Source organism: Macaca mulatta, chromosome 13 (assembly GCF_049350105.2).
Source record: "Macaca mulatta isolate MMU2019108-1 chromosome 13, T2T-MMU8v2.0, whole genome shotgun sequence".
In the NCBI taxonomy this organism is placed as follows: domain Eukaryota; kingdom Metazoa; phylum Chordata; class Mammalia; order Primates; family Cercopithecidae; genus Macaca; species Macaca mulatta.
The window spans coordinates 85919385-85933456 of NC_133418.1; the positions used below are offsets into that span (position 1 = coordinate 85919385).

A 14072-nucleotide genomic window follows, 5' to 3' on the forward strand; every position below is an offset into this window, starting at 1 on the left:
TGGTTAGTGTTAGTATATTTTATGTGTGGCCCAAGATAATTCTTCTTCCAGTTTGGCCCAGGGAAGCCAAAATATTGGATACCCCTGGTATATAGCTTTCAATGTTAGATTATCTGCTGCTTTAAAGACTAAACTTGATAATGTTCATGGTAACATTTTATTTGTCTCCCAGAATTCTGCCATGTGAGAGGCAAATAGTTTCAAATGATAGGGACGGAAGGTACTTTGAGAGATTACCTGGATTCCAGCCTTCAGCCTCCCAGTAATATCTGTTAAGTAATAACCTAGTATCTTTCTTAATGAACACCTGGCCATTGGCTTTCTTTAGCTGGCCATATCGAAGAACCATACTATGAATAAAAGATATTTGAGTTTTTTATTAATGTGTACACTTTTAAAGTCTCTAATCCTTTGGAAAATATCTTTCATTACCCTTTTTATGTTGAGAATTGTTATGAATAAATTTTTCTTTTTTTTTTTGAGACGGAGTCTTGCTCTGTTGTCCAGGCTGGAGTGCAGTGGCACAAACTCGGCTGACTGCAACCTCTGCCCCCTGAGTTCAAGCAATTCTTCTGCCTCAGCCTCCCGAGTAGCTGGGACTACAGGTGTGCACCACCACACCCAGCTAATTTTTGTATTTTTTAGTAGAGACGGGGTTTCACCATATTGGCCAGGCTGGTCTCAAACTCCTGACCTCGTGATCCCCCTACCTCAGCCTCCCAGAGTGCTAGGATTACAGGCATGAACCACTGTGCCCAGCCTAAATTGTTCTTTTACTTAACACAGTTAAAACTGAAAATTTTCCTAAAAATGTAGATTATGCCTCTAGTAGAAAGTATGGTGAGTTTTTAATAATGAATGTAAGAAATCTGGATAATAAAAGCTAAGTATTAAACTTTACAATATGGTATTTATTACTTCTGGAATATTTGAACATTAAAGTATTTTAAGTAAATTTTAATAGAAATGGTTTAGAATATAAGTAAGAAATCTGTTTACTTTTCACAGGTCATCAGTGCATGTGGTATGTGTGTGCCCATGCGTGTAACTGATTTTTACCAATTGAAGCAGAAAGGAATGTATTGTTGACCTTTAAGGAATACCTGTGAAAAACATAAAATCCGTAAAGTACTAATGTACTAATGAATAATGAAGCTAATTGAAAAGTAAACTTCTAGCTAGGCGTGGTGGCCCACGCCTGTAATCCCAGCACTTTGGGAGGCCAAGGCAGGCAGATCACTTGAGGTCAGGAGTTTGAGACTAGCCTGGCTAACATGGTGAAAACCCATCTGTACTAAAAGTAAAAAAAAAAAAAAAAAAATTAGGCATGGTGACAGACACCTGTAATCGCAGCTACTTGGGAGGCTGAGGCAGGAGAATTGCTTGAAGCTAGAAGGCAGAGGTTGCAGTTAGCTGAGATTGCACCACTGCACTCTAGCCTGGGGTACAGAGACTCCATCTAAAAGAAAAATAAACTTCTTTATAAATCACTTTGAATATTTTATGATTGTATATCTCAAGTCTTTTCGTTTATGGTAGAGAGTAGGTATTCCTAAATTGTTGGATGAAAACTCTATTGATAAAATTTATTTTATTTTATTTTATTTTATTTTAATAGATGGTATCTCAAACTCCTAGGCTCAAGCGAACCTCCCACCTGGGCCTCCCAAGTGCTGGGATTATAGGCATAGGCCATTGCAGCCAGCCAATATGTGATTTCTTAACTTTTCCTTTTGGTAACCAGGAACAGGTTTAGAAGATTTCAGTTACTGAATTATTGTCACTCATACATCTGTTAATTGCTTGCTTGAATCATAGCCACCTTACTGTATTGATAATTAGTTATTGATGACTAAGTTCTTGTTAAATACAGACTTTGTCTGACATAGATATTTGCCAGTAATAGAAAATACGCTTGAGTTTCATAAATATGTGTATTGCAGCTTTACTCAAAATCTTAATGTGGATATGAACAAAGTTCTTTATTATACTAATGTTAATTCTGTAGTGTAATTACAAAGAAAACCATTTACACTTACATTGTGTGTTACCATTTACAAAGTGCTTTGGTTTTTAATAACAACCCCTAAAAGTAGGCAGGGTAGGCTTTTTATAAGCCTTATTTGGCAAATGGGAAAAGTAAGGCGCAGAGATCAAGTCTCTTGCCCCAAGGTCACACAGCAGTAGAGTCAAAATTTGATCCTAGGTTTTGTAATTGAGATTCCTTCTATTATATTGCATCCTTCTCTGTATATTTATCTTCCTTATCATCTCAATATTATATAACAGTAATATAGGGATCAGAAACCTAAGACAAAATTCCACACTTAAGAAAAAAACCTCCTCTACATGCTTAGTGCTATGCTAACTCCTGTGATCATTCAATAGATGAATTATGCTTCCCATTTCTTTTCAGTGGTATGCACTTTGAGAAACTACATATTACTGCCTGTCGCAAGATGTAACCCATCTTAAAACTGCTAATCTTGGTCTTTTAAGGTAGAAAACTTGGTTGTGTATTAATAGTAACACACAAGAAAAACACTTTTAAAAAGAATATTTAATGACACATTTAAAATTTTTATTGTGGTGACAGTTGAATAAATGTTATTTTTATCCTTAAATGAGCTTATTATTATTCTATCCGAAACTGTACTATTGGTTCAGATTTGTCATTTTGGCTTTACAGCAGTTAGAAGAAAAAAGTGAAGATCAAGAAGACAAGGAATGTTTAAAACAAGCAATAACAGCTTTGCTTAATGTTCAGAGTGGTATGGAAAAAATATGTTCTAAAAGTCTTGCAAAACGAAGACTGAGGTGAATATTTTTACTTTTTCAAATATCCTTCTTTTTACCCTGAATATTGTGGTGTAAATTCAGGGATCCCAGTTCCCTCCTCAAGTAAACAATGAAGAAAATAGTTGTAGTGACAAGCCTGGTCTTTCAGAGGAAGTGACATCAAAGCCAAGAGAATTGTTATTGTTTGAAAAACCTTTCATATTTGTGCATTTTCCTTGCATACTCCCAGACAGGACCTCCTGAGAGTCAACTGGTAAGCTAAAGGAGAGACAGAGTAAAATGTATTGGGTAGATTTATGTTGGCATCGTTGTTCTGTCAGAGTAAAATTATTAGTGTCCTTTATTTTAGGGATTATATAACTTGAGGCATTAATTCAGATAACATTGCTTCCACTTTCCTAATTATAATATGTGCTACATGTTTTTAGCTTTGGGTCTTGTCCATTTAAACCCTTCTAAATAATTTATTTTAATCTTTCAAATTACTTTTTTTTTTACTGTCTTGGACTACTTTTTGTCATTCTAAATATTTAGTAGCCAAGATAGAAATAATCATTTTGTAGTTACATTTATAGAGTAGAATTTTGTCAACAATCATTGTACTTTCTAGAACACTGAAAAAATTTCTAGGTTGCTTTAATTTTCAAAATTGTATAATTGTGTAATACTAATCTATTTGGGGAATTAGTGAATACCTTTCTCAGTGAGACTTGTAAAAATCTAACTTTTACACTTTCCCTTATTTACGTGAACTCTAGGTTTTCTGTCATCTGTGTATTAATAATGCCTTTTTCTTTATTCTAGTGAATCTGCATGTCGGTTTTATAGTCAACAAATGAAGGGGAAACAACTAGCAATCAAGAAAATGAATGAGATTCAGAAGAATATTGATGGTTGGGAGGGAAAAGACATTGGACAGTGTTGCAATGAATTTATAATGGAAGGAACTCTTACACGTGTAGGAGCCAAACATGAGAGACACATATTTCTCTTTGATGGCTTAATGATTTGCTGTAAATCAAATCATGGGCAGCCAAGACTTCCTGGTGCTAGCAATGCAGAATATCGTCTTAAAGAAAAGTTTTTTATGCGAAAGGTACAAATTAATGATAAAGATGACACCAATGAATACAAGCATGCTTTTGAAATAATTTTAAAAGATGAAAATAGTGTTATATTTTCTGCCAAGTCAGCTGAAGAGAAAAACAATTGGATGGCAGCATTGATATCTTTACAGTACCGGAGTACACTGGAAAGGATGCTTGATGTAACAATGCTACAGGAAGAGAAAGAGGAGCAGATGAGGCTGCCTAGTGCTGATGTTTATAGATTTGCGGAGCCTGACTCTGAAGAGAATATTATATTTGAAGAGAACATGCAGCCCAAGGCTGGAATTCCAATTATCAAAGCAGGAACTGTTATTAAACTTATAGAGAGGCTTACGTACCATATGTACGCAGGTAAGAAATACGAAGTTGCCTGTCACTTTTGTTTTCCTGCTTCAAACTGATTTTCTTTCCTGCGTGGGTTATTGTTCCTAAAATAGAAAAGAAACTAACAACCAAAGACCTCTTTTCTTTGACTAAAAATACCATCAGTTTGTATTTCTTTGGAATGTTTTACTTTTTCTACAATACTTACATACTTTTTTTTAAACCTTACCATCAGTTATAGATGAGAAAATGAGGTCACTTGGCTAAATTTACCAGTTAGAAAGAGAAGAAACAAGACTAAAGTTAGTAATAATTCATCATTATTGGGATCTAAAAAGTTTTTTACTCCTTTATCTTTTTTTCTTTCTTCTCTTTCCATTACTGAGATTATAAAGTAAACAAAAATTTTAATATAACAAAATTGTACTGGTAGTACAAATATACACAGCATTGCTTTCTCTCAGTTTCCACTCCTCAACCTGATTATTTAATATTAAATGTTGCAATTCTGAAAGCCAGGGATTCTAGTTTTATTATAATTTTTCACCTAGAAATGTCTATAGTCATTGTATTTATTTTAATGATCCAAAAATTTAAAAAATCATAGGAAATATAAACAGGCTGCCTAGATTTTACATGAAAAACAAATAGGTTATTGTAATTTTTTTCCATACAAAGTCGTTTGTTGAGAGGTACAATTTTTCAGTAGTATGACCTGCCAATTTAGTTGCACTTCACCAACCTTCTCTATGTTCTTTATGATCTAGACTACAACTGTAAAAATGTTTTATTCACTTACCCAAAATTTGTGATTACAGAATACTTCTTTTCTGTTTAAGGGATTTTTAAGGCTATAAAAGTTCAAATTGCCCTTCTTGCCACATTTTCCTGGTTTTTAAGTCCCCTTAGAGGACTTACAGAATTTTTATAACATAAGCATTCTAAACTTTATCATTTCATCCTAAGTACCTTTGTTTGGGGTTCCTAGACTCATTTGTAGTAAAATTAATCTTTAGATTTTTATCTGTGTTTATAAGAAAGAGTTTTAATTTTTTTTTTTTTTTTTTTTTTTTCCTGTAGAGCATTGTAAGAAGACTTACTACTAGTGTTTACTGTCACAAGTCAGTGATATTTGGGCAGGAAAACATTTTCAAGTTACAAAATTTTTAATTGTTTCTCTAAGACTTTATTGAGTGATAAAAGTTTTCTCTAAATTGCTATGTTTCACAAAGTTAATTTATGATTATTAATAAGCAGCTGAAGAATGACAACTATTTTCTGGGGAACTGTGCTTTTTATTTATTTTTTAAATGAGGACACTTTAAAGCAGAGTTAACTAGAACAAGCTGATACTTGTAGTCTTGAAAGTCTTCTTCCCTTAATGTGTACAATGTTAGCTAAAGTCGGTGGACATGGTACTTTGTAATGGTGGTTTGTTAGTTATTTCTGTCTGATACTTCTTTTCTGTATCAATTTTTAGCTTTGGTATACAGTAATATTTTGAGTGCTTTTACTTATACTAAATATAAAACACTTAAATTTCAAGATTTATAGAACTTTGCCAAAGTTAAGTGTACTGAAAATTTAAGTTGATGAGATTATTTTACTTAAAAAAGTAAGTTTTTAAAAAATTCCTTCGAATAATTTTTTGAGAAATAAAAGGCCAGTGTTGGTTTTGGAAGTGTTGTGGCTAAGTTTTTTTGACATTTTTCTTTTCTGTCTTCTTTTGAAGCTTAACTGAATATTTTAATTTATTCCATAAATATATTACTGGTGAAACAAGTCTACAAGCAGCTTTCGTGAGTTGTGGTTTACAGTACGCACAAATTAGTGTTAACTGTTAGCTTATCTGGACTATTCTGTAAGGCCTGTTACTGAAGTTATTACTGGCAACATAGAATGGTTTTTAATAGACCATCTATGAACTTGTAAAACTGAAATGGACTTTTAAGGCCTCACTACAATGGTAACAGATCAAGTTACCATTTGTTTTTAAGAACTGTTGGTCTGCTCTTCTTCTCTCATCTTTCTTCAGCCTCCCCAAAGAAAGAAGGGATTTGTGATTTGGTTAGTAGGTATGTTTATTGGAGAACATACAGTACAGGTTGTCGCTTACACTGAAACAAAGCTAACATTTAACTTACACATTTTTATTATATAGAATTGTAATAAAAGACATTGGATATAATACATGAGAAAAGTTAATGAATACTATAAGACACCACTTACAGACATCTTTAGATTATTATAGTTTGGTTAGACATTGTCATAAAAACAGAAGAGAAACTGGTTTAACCTTACTTTATTCAGACTTCACTGTGGTGTCAGCCAACTTTATCCCTCAAATATTTTAACAGTAATGTACAAAATGGAGCTATAGATCTCTAGTCTAGAGAGATGTCCAGGCCTTCACTTTGTAGACAAATCCCAAGGCCCCTGAAGATTATATGATTTGCTAGAAGTTCTATTACCAGTTAATTCCAGAACAAGTCAAAAATTAGGTTTCTTGACTCTAAATAGAGTATACGTTCTACCATGTTACATTGACTCATATAAGGTGATTGTTTTCATGAATAGAATATGTTGTAATTTTTAAATTATATGTGTTAATAATTAAGTAAAAGGATCTGGTACAGATGTGAGCTCATAAAAAATAAATAACTTCCTTGGTTTGAACTGCCAATAATGTAAATGGCTTGTTCGTTTCTGGGCAAACGTGTCTACTATGAAGATATTGTCAGTAATTTTTTTTTTCTTATTGAAATACGATATAGGTAAGCTCTGACTATAGATACACTTCCACTGGAATGCATAGATTTTTTATGTATAGATACTGATCATTATTTATTTTTTATTTTTTTACAAAACCCAATCATTAGTCTATTGATGTAGTTTGCTCTGTAAAGGGAAAGCTTTGTGGAAAGAAAAATTTAAATTTAGGTGAATTAGAAAGTGGTTAACTTGTTTAAAAGATTGCAACAGGGTCTTACGTGGAATCTAATTTATAACTTGTCTCTCAGATTCAGTGTTTCTGGTTGAATCATAATTGGCTAACTATATCAGAACTTTGAGATTTGTCCCAAAAACTAGGGGAAAAATTATCCAATTGGATGGATCATTCTAAATCTGGCAATGGTATGAAGAGACTATTATCCTAAGTAAGAAAGCACAAAGCAATATGCACAAATAAAAAGCTGAGAGTAGGAATTTCACTTCTGTTACAGAGTTGTTGTAGGCAACAAAGTACAAGTTAATTAATGAGACCTAAAACAACATAAGTAGAGAAATGATAGGTGGTACTGTGTCCAGTTTGGTAGTCTATTTTAGAAAAATGAGATGACCCTGAAGTAAGGATAATTCAGAATTGACATTTTATGGGAAATAAAAGCTTTGCATATTGAAGTGAGCGAAAAGGTGTTTCCCTTGCATGGTAATTTCTCTTTTACAGAAGATGGCATTGAAAAAACTTAAGCCAGAAGATATTTTTGCTTAAAGTATTTACTGCTATTTTATACCTTCATATGGAAAAGCCTCAAAAACCTGAATTAGATTTATTTTGAGTTTGTGTCCTATATAAGCTGAGATCTTTTGAACAATTTTTTATCTATAGGGCAGCGCTGTTCTATTTTTGTACTCTCTGATTTTTTTAAAAAGTGTTTGTGCGTCAGCATAGCGTCTGTTTCCTTTTTTAAGGAATTCAAGACTGATTGTTTATAAGTCCTTGTTGAGGAGCTTATTGTTTCTTGTAGCTTTTTAAATGGCTGCATTAAAGGGAGAATTATCACATGAACAGACATCCTGATTATAACAGTGTTTTACTATGGTGGTTGGGGGTAGGGTGGTCTTTTATATAAATAACTTCTTTATGTAATAAATACAAAGTTCATTGACTTTGTCAAATAAAATGTCAAGTGTCAATCAAAATAGGCACATAAGGAAAAAGGATTGGATTATCACTTCCCATCTATATTCTGAACACTAATGTAGGTATACTCTTGAGTTCCTAAAATTTTGAAGTATTGTGCAGTAAAATATTGAAGAATGGTTTTATAGTGAGGAAAACGGAGACAGCTAGAAGGTCAGCAGAAAAAAATAACTCCAGCTTCTGTTTGAAATAACCTGGACCTAAACCAGGTTGGTGATGGTAGAGTGGCAGGTATTAATAGAGTTAGCTATTTTGATTTGGGAAAGCAGAGCAACTAGTGAACATGGTGGAAACCTTAGCACAGGGATTTGAGAGTCAAGTAGCAGAGTAATGTTATCTCTAATGATGAGGGGGAAAAACTGTAGAAAACGTCTTGGTTGTTGACCACATTGAAATCCATCAGGAGGTCATTTTTGAGAAAGAACTTTGTGGAATTATCTCCACAAGCAAGTGATAAACAGAAAGGAAAATATAAAAATGGGCTGTTTTTAATTTTTTTACTATGATTATATGTTCCTGCTTATGTTTTAAAGCCAAATCCAGACTGGCTTTTGTATTTTCATGTGTTTACCTTTCATCTCTCTCTGCAACATGGTTTTAGATAGAATATGGGTAGATAACTGCTGCTCCACAACTAACAACGGCAGTATAAAACTTAGCTTTTCCCATTGCCTAATCAATGGAACTAGGTACTCTGTTTTCTTTCAAAATTATATAACCTGTCCTTATTGATGGGTGTTTGTTTATATTATCTTAGCTCTTTACATCATCAGTAAGATAAAGGTCTCCAGTGGTTAGTTACAGTCACTGAAATGGAGAAACTGATGCAATAGAAATAAAAATAACATCTGGAATTTTTATGCTTTTCTGTGTAAAATTTCAAATACAAGTATTTTGTCTTCTTAATATGTTTTTCATTCATTAGCAATTTTTCATTGGTTTAGATTAAAAATAGAATATGAATTAATACAAGCCTGGGACTATATGCAGCCTTTAAGATATTTTTTGAAAGTACTTAAATTTTTGCCAGATTTTCTTGGTTTGTTTTTAGTTTCTGCTGCTTTTGTCTTTTTGGCAAAACTACTCAATTCCAGTCAAGCTAAAAACAACTCTAGAACCTAATACAACAGTCAAGATTCTGGGAGTGTTTATTTCACTGCCAGCTGCAGAACCCCTGTACAGTATACAGGAAGGTACAGCTGTTAATTCCTAAAATCTAGAAGAAGGCTGATCAAGAGTTACAGAATCACAATTAGACTGCTAATTTTTCAGTGACTTTCTGGTGCCTTTAATCAAGATTAGCAGTACAGGTACATTCTGAATTAATCATTCATGTAAATTTCTATAGTGGTTATATAACTCATGGTTTAATTGTTTATATTTAGATCTCACAGCTGTGGAAACTTTCAGGGTTTCTTTAATCCAGGGAGGTTAAACAATATGATAGAAAAGAGCACTAAATCAGGAATCACATGATCTAGGTTCGGGGTCCGTCTCTGCCACTCTACAGTATGACCGTAGATAAGTCTAGTTCCATCTCTTCCTGCCCTGCTTACCTCACAGAAATCATAGGAAATAAGTTATGTCAAAGTTCTTTGAGAATGTTACATAACAGACCAAGAATTGGTATGATCCCATTTGACTGTGGCAATGAGACACATCATGGCTTTCCCAGCATTATAATCAATTACTAAAGTGCTCAAATGGCCAGAAGTTTTGGCTTAAGAAGATGAAAAGTCTGTTTAGAAATAGCTTGCCTTTAAACATAGCCACAGTTTTCTTAAAACATACTTTAAGTCACTTAGAACTTGCTTTTATTCTGTTTTTCAACTTAAAATTCCCCTTGATGTCCCTCAAATTTTTAGCCTGATTTTCATGGCATTTGAGAAAATATGGATGTGGCTGTTGATTTTAGATTTTTAGACTGAAATAAACTTTTCCTTTAAAAAGGGAGAGGGTACCCTAAATTTGGAACACAGGTCAAGGATGCTTGGAATACTCTGTACTGCGGGTGTGGGCTCTCTCCAACAGTGACAACTCAGCATCTCTCTAGTGGCCACTGCTTTTGCTTCCTAAACATGCTGTTTTGAGTAGCCTCACCTTACAAATAGATTTGCAGAACAGGAAGAAGATTCTTGAAAGGGAAGATTGTGATGAAACCGATAAAAATCTCTGTATTAAAATCTTGTACAGCCTTCTGTTTTAATATCTTTTCTTCTGGATGAGACATTAGTCTTTAACTTTTGAGGAACTCTGTAACTGAAGACAAACAATAAAATACCAACAGAGAGGAAATTATTAAAGGATTATATGTATTTAAATTACTTTTATCAGTAACCCACTCTAGCCTCAGAAGGCATAAAGCTAACGAAGAAGGGGACATTTAAAACCAATGTATTTTTATCCTGTAAATCTTTCTTTAACTTAAAATAGTATTATTTTAAATTCAGGGTTGTCTGATATTTAAATCAGTTATTATCTCGATGACCACATATATCAATAGATTGGAAGTATATTTCTGTTTTATGATAAATCCATGAATTTGCTCTTTGGGGAAAAAGTTATTATAAACATTTTATTTTAAGGCTAAACCTAGGATGGTTCTTAGTGAGAATCAGCCTAAATAGAAATTTTCCAAACAAATACATTGTGCTTTTGCTAAATCCTATGCTAATAAAAGACATTATGCTTCTTATAAAACTTTGACTCATGTTATGTAGCCTAACAGAAATAAAGGCATCTGCTGCCCTCTATGAATTTACTATTGGAGTTTACCAGTCCCTAATACAAATAGGAAAAGAATGCTCCCAATAAAAGATTCAAGTTACTGAACTTTCCCCTCCTTAAAAAAAAAAAAAAAAAGATTTACAATTAAATGTGGGCCTTAATAAAATTTGAATTATAGAAGTGAGTGATTTCCCCCCCATTATGGGAGATGTCTTTCCCCCTCTTTATGCACAAGACAACAGCCCAAGTCTCTTGTGCTAGTGACAGCAGCCTTTCTCCACAACTTAGGAGAATACTGTTAAGGAGAGATGGGAGTAGGCCAGGCCTGTGGGAGTGATCACACTCAGCTTCTTGTTTTACTTCATGGAGATGTGAATGCAAAGTAGGTCCTTTCATGGAAGGGATTGGAGACTCCTGTATTTATGATTGATCTCTCAGTGTGACTACTTGAAATAAAGGCAATTAAAGGTTGGAATAGGACCAAACCAACATATTCTATCACATTTAATAGTTTTAATAGCTTATAAGTATTTGTAAGCATCTTTAAGCAGTTGTGAGATTTTTAGCAAATAATTTAAAAACTGTATTTAACTTAAGCTACTACTTTATAAATTCCAGTTTCCAGTTGTATGCTCTGTTAACATGATTTAAAGAAAGCTAGACAAGTAATCCTAGATAAACTAATCTTGATGAAAGGAAAAGTAATGGGTTATTGCTGTGGCCTTTCTCTTTATAAGGGAGATAAACCAACTGGTGATGCTTTGAGATCCTGGTAGCAGGTGGGAGGGGAGCCTGGTTCCCTGCTTTACCTTTGCTTTTCTTTCTTGCTCATTCCTATGGCCGATGACTTTAAGATCATCTTGTCAGTGTGCAGAGGGCAAGAAATAAGTTGATGTAAAGTTTTAATATCAATGTTTTCACCACTAATTTAGGAGGCACTAAGCTAGCAGTGCATTACCAAGCCCAGTCTGTTTGTCAAAACATTTTGGAACTTTTAAACTTGACTATTTGATCTATTTTGAAAATGTAAATAATAGTTTTAATCATTTTGAATCACATAGTTTAATAAGATATTTTTCCTTTTTCTTCTTAGATCCCAATTTTGTTCGGACATTTCTTACAACATACAGATCCTTTTGCAAACCTCAAGAACTACTGAGTCTTATAATAGAAAGGTCTGTCCATTTAAAAAATATTTAAATTCATTATTTTTTGTTAAAAAAGAGATTAAGCTAAGATCTTATGTTTTTCAGAAATGTTAGATGAGCTTTAAAATATACTTCACGAGCACTTTTTCAATAAATAAAATCTCTTAAATGAACATTTATTTTGTTAGCTTTTATTATTTCAATACAAAAATTATTTTTTGTATGTGAAAACTCGGTATTTGAAATTTCAAATTTACAGAACGATCTATATAAAATTTATAATTTAGAGTTGAGAAATTCAAATTTTGATGAGTTAGATGTTCTAAGTAAGTTTTCAAACATACTTCATGTTGAGTAAAATGGAGCTTGTCAGTGAACAAATACTGTGATGGAAGGAAAATATTTCATGTATCCAAACAAAGAGCAGTCAGTTTTTCTGGAATTACCCTTAACAGTGATTATGTCACCTGATTTAGAGTAATTCCACAGACCAAAAATGAATATCAGTCCCATAACTTTATAGTCACATTTATTTTTAGAATTTGCATGTATTCTTTATTTTGTTTGTAGTTAGTTTTATCTATATTGGCAAGTACTAATTTATTTTAAAATTTTAAAAATAATTTTATTAACCTTTAATATTATAGAAGTCTCACTTATTTACACTGACATGCATATTTTTAGTAATTTTTTACAGTATTCTCTTGATTTTGCTGACAGGTGGAAACATTTGTGGTTTTCTATTTGTATAACTCGATATAATTAGTATTTTCATTAATTTGTTCTATTTTATGTTAGGTTTGAAATTCCAGAGCCTGAGCCAACAGAAGCTGATCGCATAGCTATAGAGAATGGAGATCAACCCTTGAGTGCAGAACTGAAAAGATTTAGAAAAGAATATATACAGCCTGTGCAACTGCGGTAAGCATTAAATAAATGAAGCAAATAAGTCTTTATCAAACTTTCATTTTAGTGTTGAAGTATATAAGGACCTTTCCCAAACAAGGAGCGGGGTGACAATAAAATTAATAAATTAAATTTACTAATTATAGCAGTTATCAGAAATTATAGTGTAAGTCTTAATGTAGAATTTTGGAAGTGTTAGGCACCCTGATAAGAATAACTTGGTAAGAGTTACTGTGTTTTCATTTGTATTGTACCATGCATTGTGATAAACATTTATGTTTGATTCCCATGTAATTCAATTCTGTGTTAATGCTGTAGAGTATTAAATGTATGTCGGCACTGGGTAGAGCACCACTTCTATGATTTTGAAAGAGATGCATATCTTTTGCAACGAATGGAAGAATTTATTGGAACAGTAAGAGGTATGTTTTTTTTTTTTAGGTGCTTAGTTTTATATGTAATAAAAGTACCAACACGGTGACTATCAATTGATGTTATTGTGGTTCAGTAATACGAGATGTTTGTAATAGTACCAGCATAACCATTTGAAAAAGTTAAAAATTTTCATCAAACAACATTTAGACCTGCAAATTGCTCAACAGTCACCCTGTTGATCCAATGTATTTTCATTTACTGAATCAACTTACTGATTATTTTAAGAGTTGGTTAAGCCAAGTCTTCATACATATCCCAAAGTATGAGGGCGTTTGGGAATTACGTTGTGCCATTATAACACCACTGATGGAGGTCGAGTGGGCCACAGGTGAATAGAGAGAATCAGAGAGGAAGCAGAGTGGATTAAATTGAGAGTTTGTGTCTAACACTACCACTGATCAGATATGTGACTTTGGGCAAAATCACTTAGATTCTTTAGACTTCAGTTTTCTTATCAATAACATGAGGAGCTAGGTTTGTTGATCTCCAAGGTTTTCCTTCTAGTTTTAAAGATTATATGAGTGTATAGCTCTAAGGATGTCTTAGACAAACTTATTTTTATTTCCTTTGTATGCTCTAAATGATAATCAGAAAATAGTTAAATAATAGTACTTTAAATGTACAATACAAAACAGAGCCACATCAAAACTCACACTAAAAATGAAGGAATCAGTCCTCTGGCACTGATATTTATTGGTT

General features: G+C 32.9%; 1 protein-coding gene across 3 annotated transcripts in view; it reads left to right on the forward strand.

Annotated features, from left to right (window-relative positions):
* SOS1 (SOS Ras/Rac guanine nucleotide exchange factor 1) overlaps positions 1-14072 on the forward strand; it is a 148653-nt gene that overhangs the window by 103272 nt on the left and 31309 nt on the right. For all 3 annotated transcript variants that reach the window (XM_028831741.2, XM_028831742.2, XM_077959694.1), the window contains exons 9-13: positions 2690-2817; positions 3604-4259; positions 11978-12059; positions 12831-12953; positions 13257-13360. In XM_028831741.2, the coding sequence (XP_028687574.1) occupies positions 2690-2817; positions 3604-4259; positions 11978-12059; positions 12831-12953; positions 13257-13360 (1093 nt within the window). The remainder of the gene's footprint in view (positions 1-2689; positions 2818-3603; positions 4260-11977; positions 12060-12830; positions 12954-13256; positions 13361-14072) is intronic.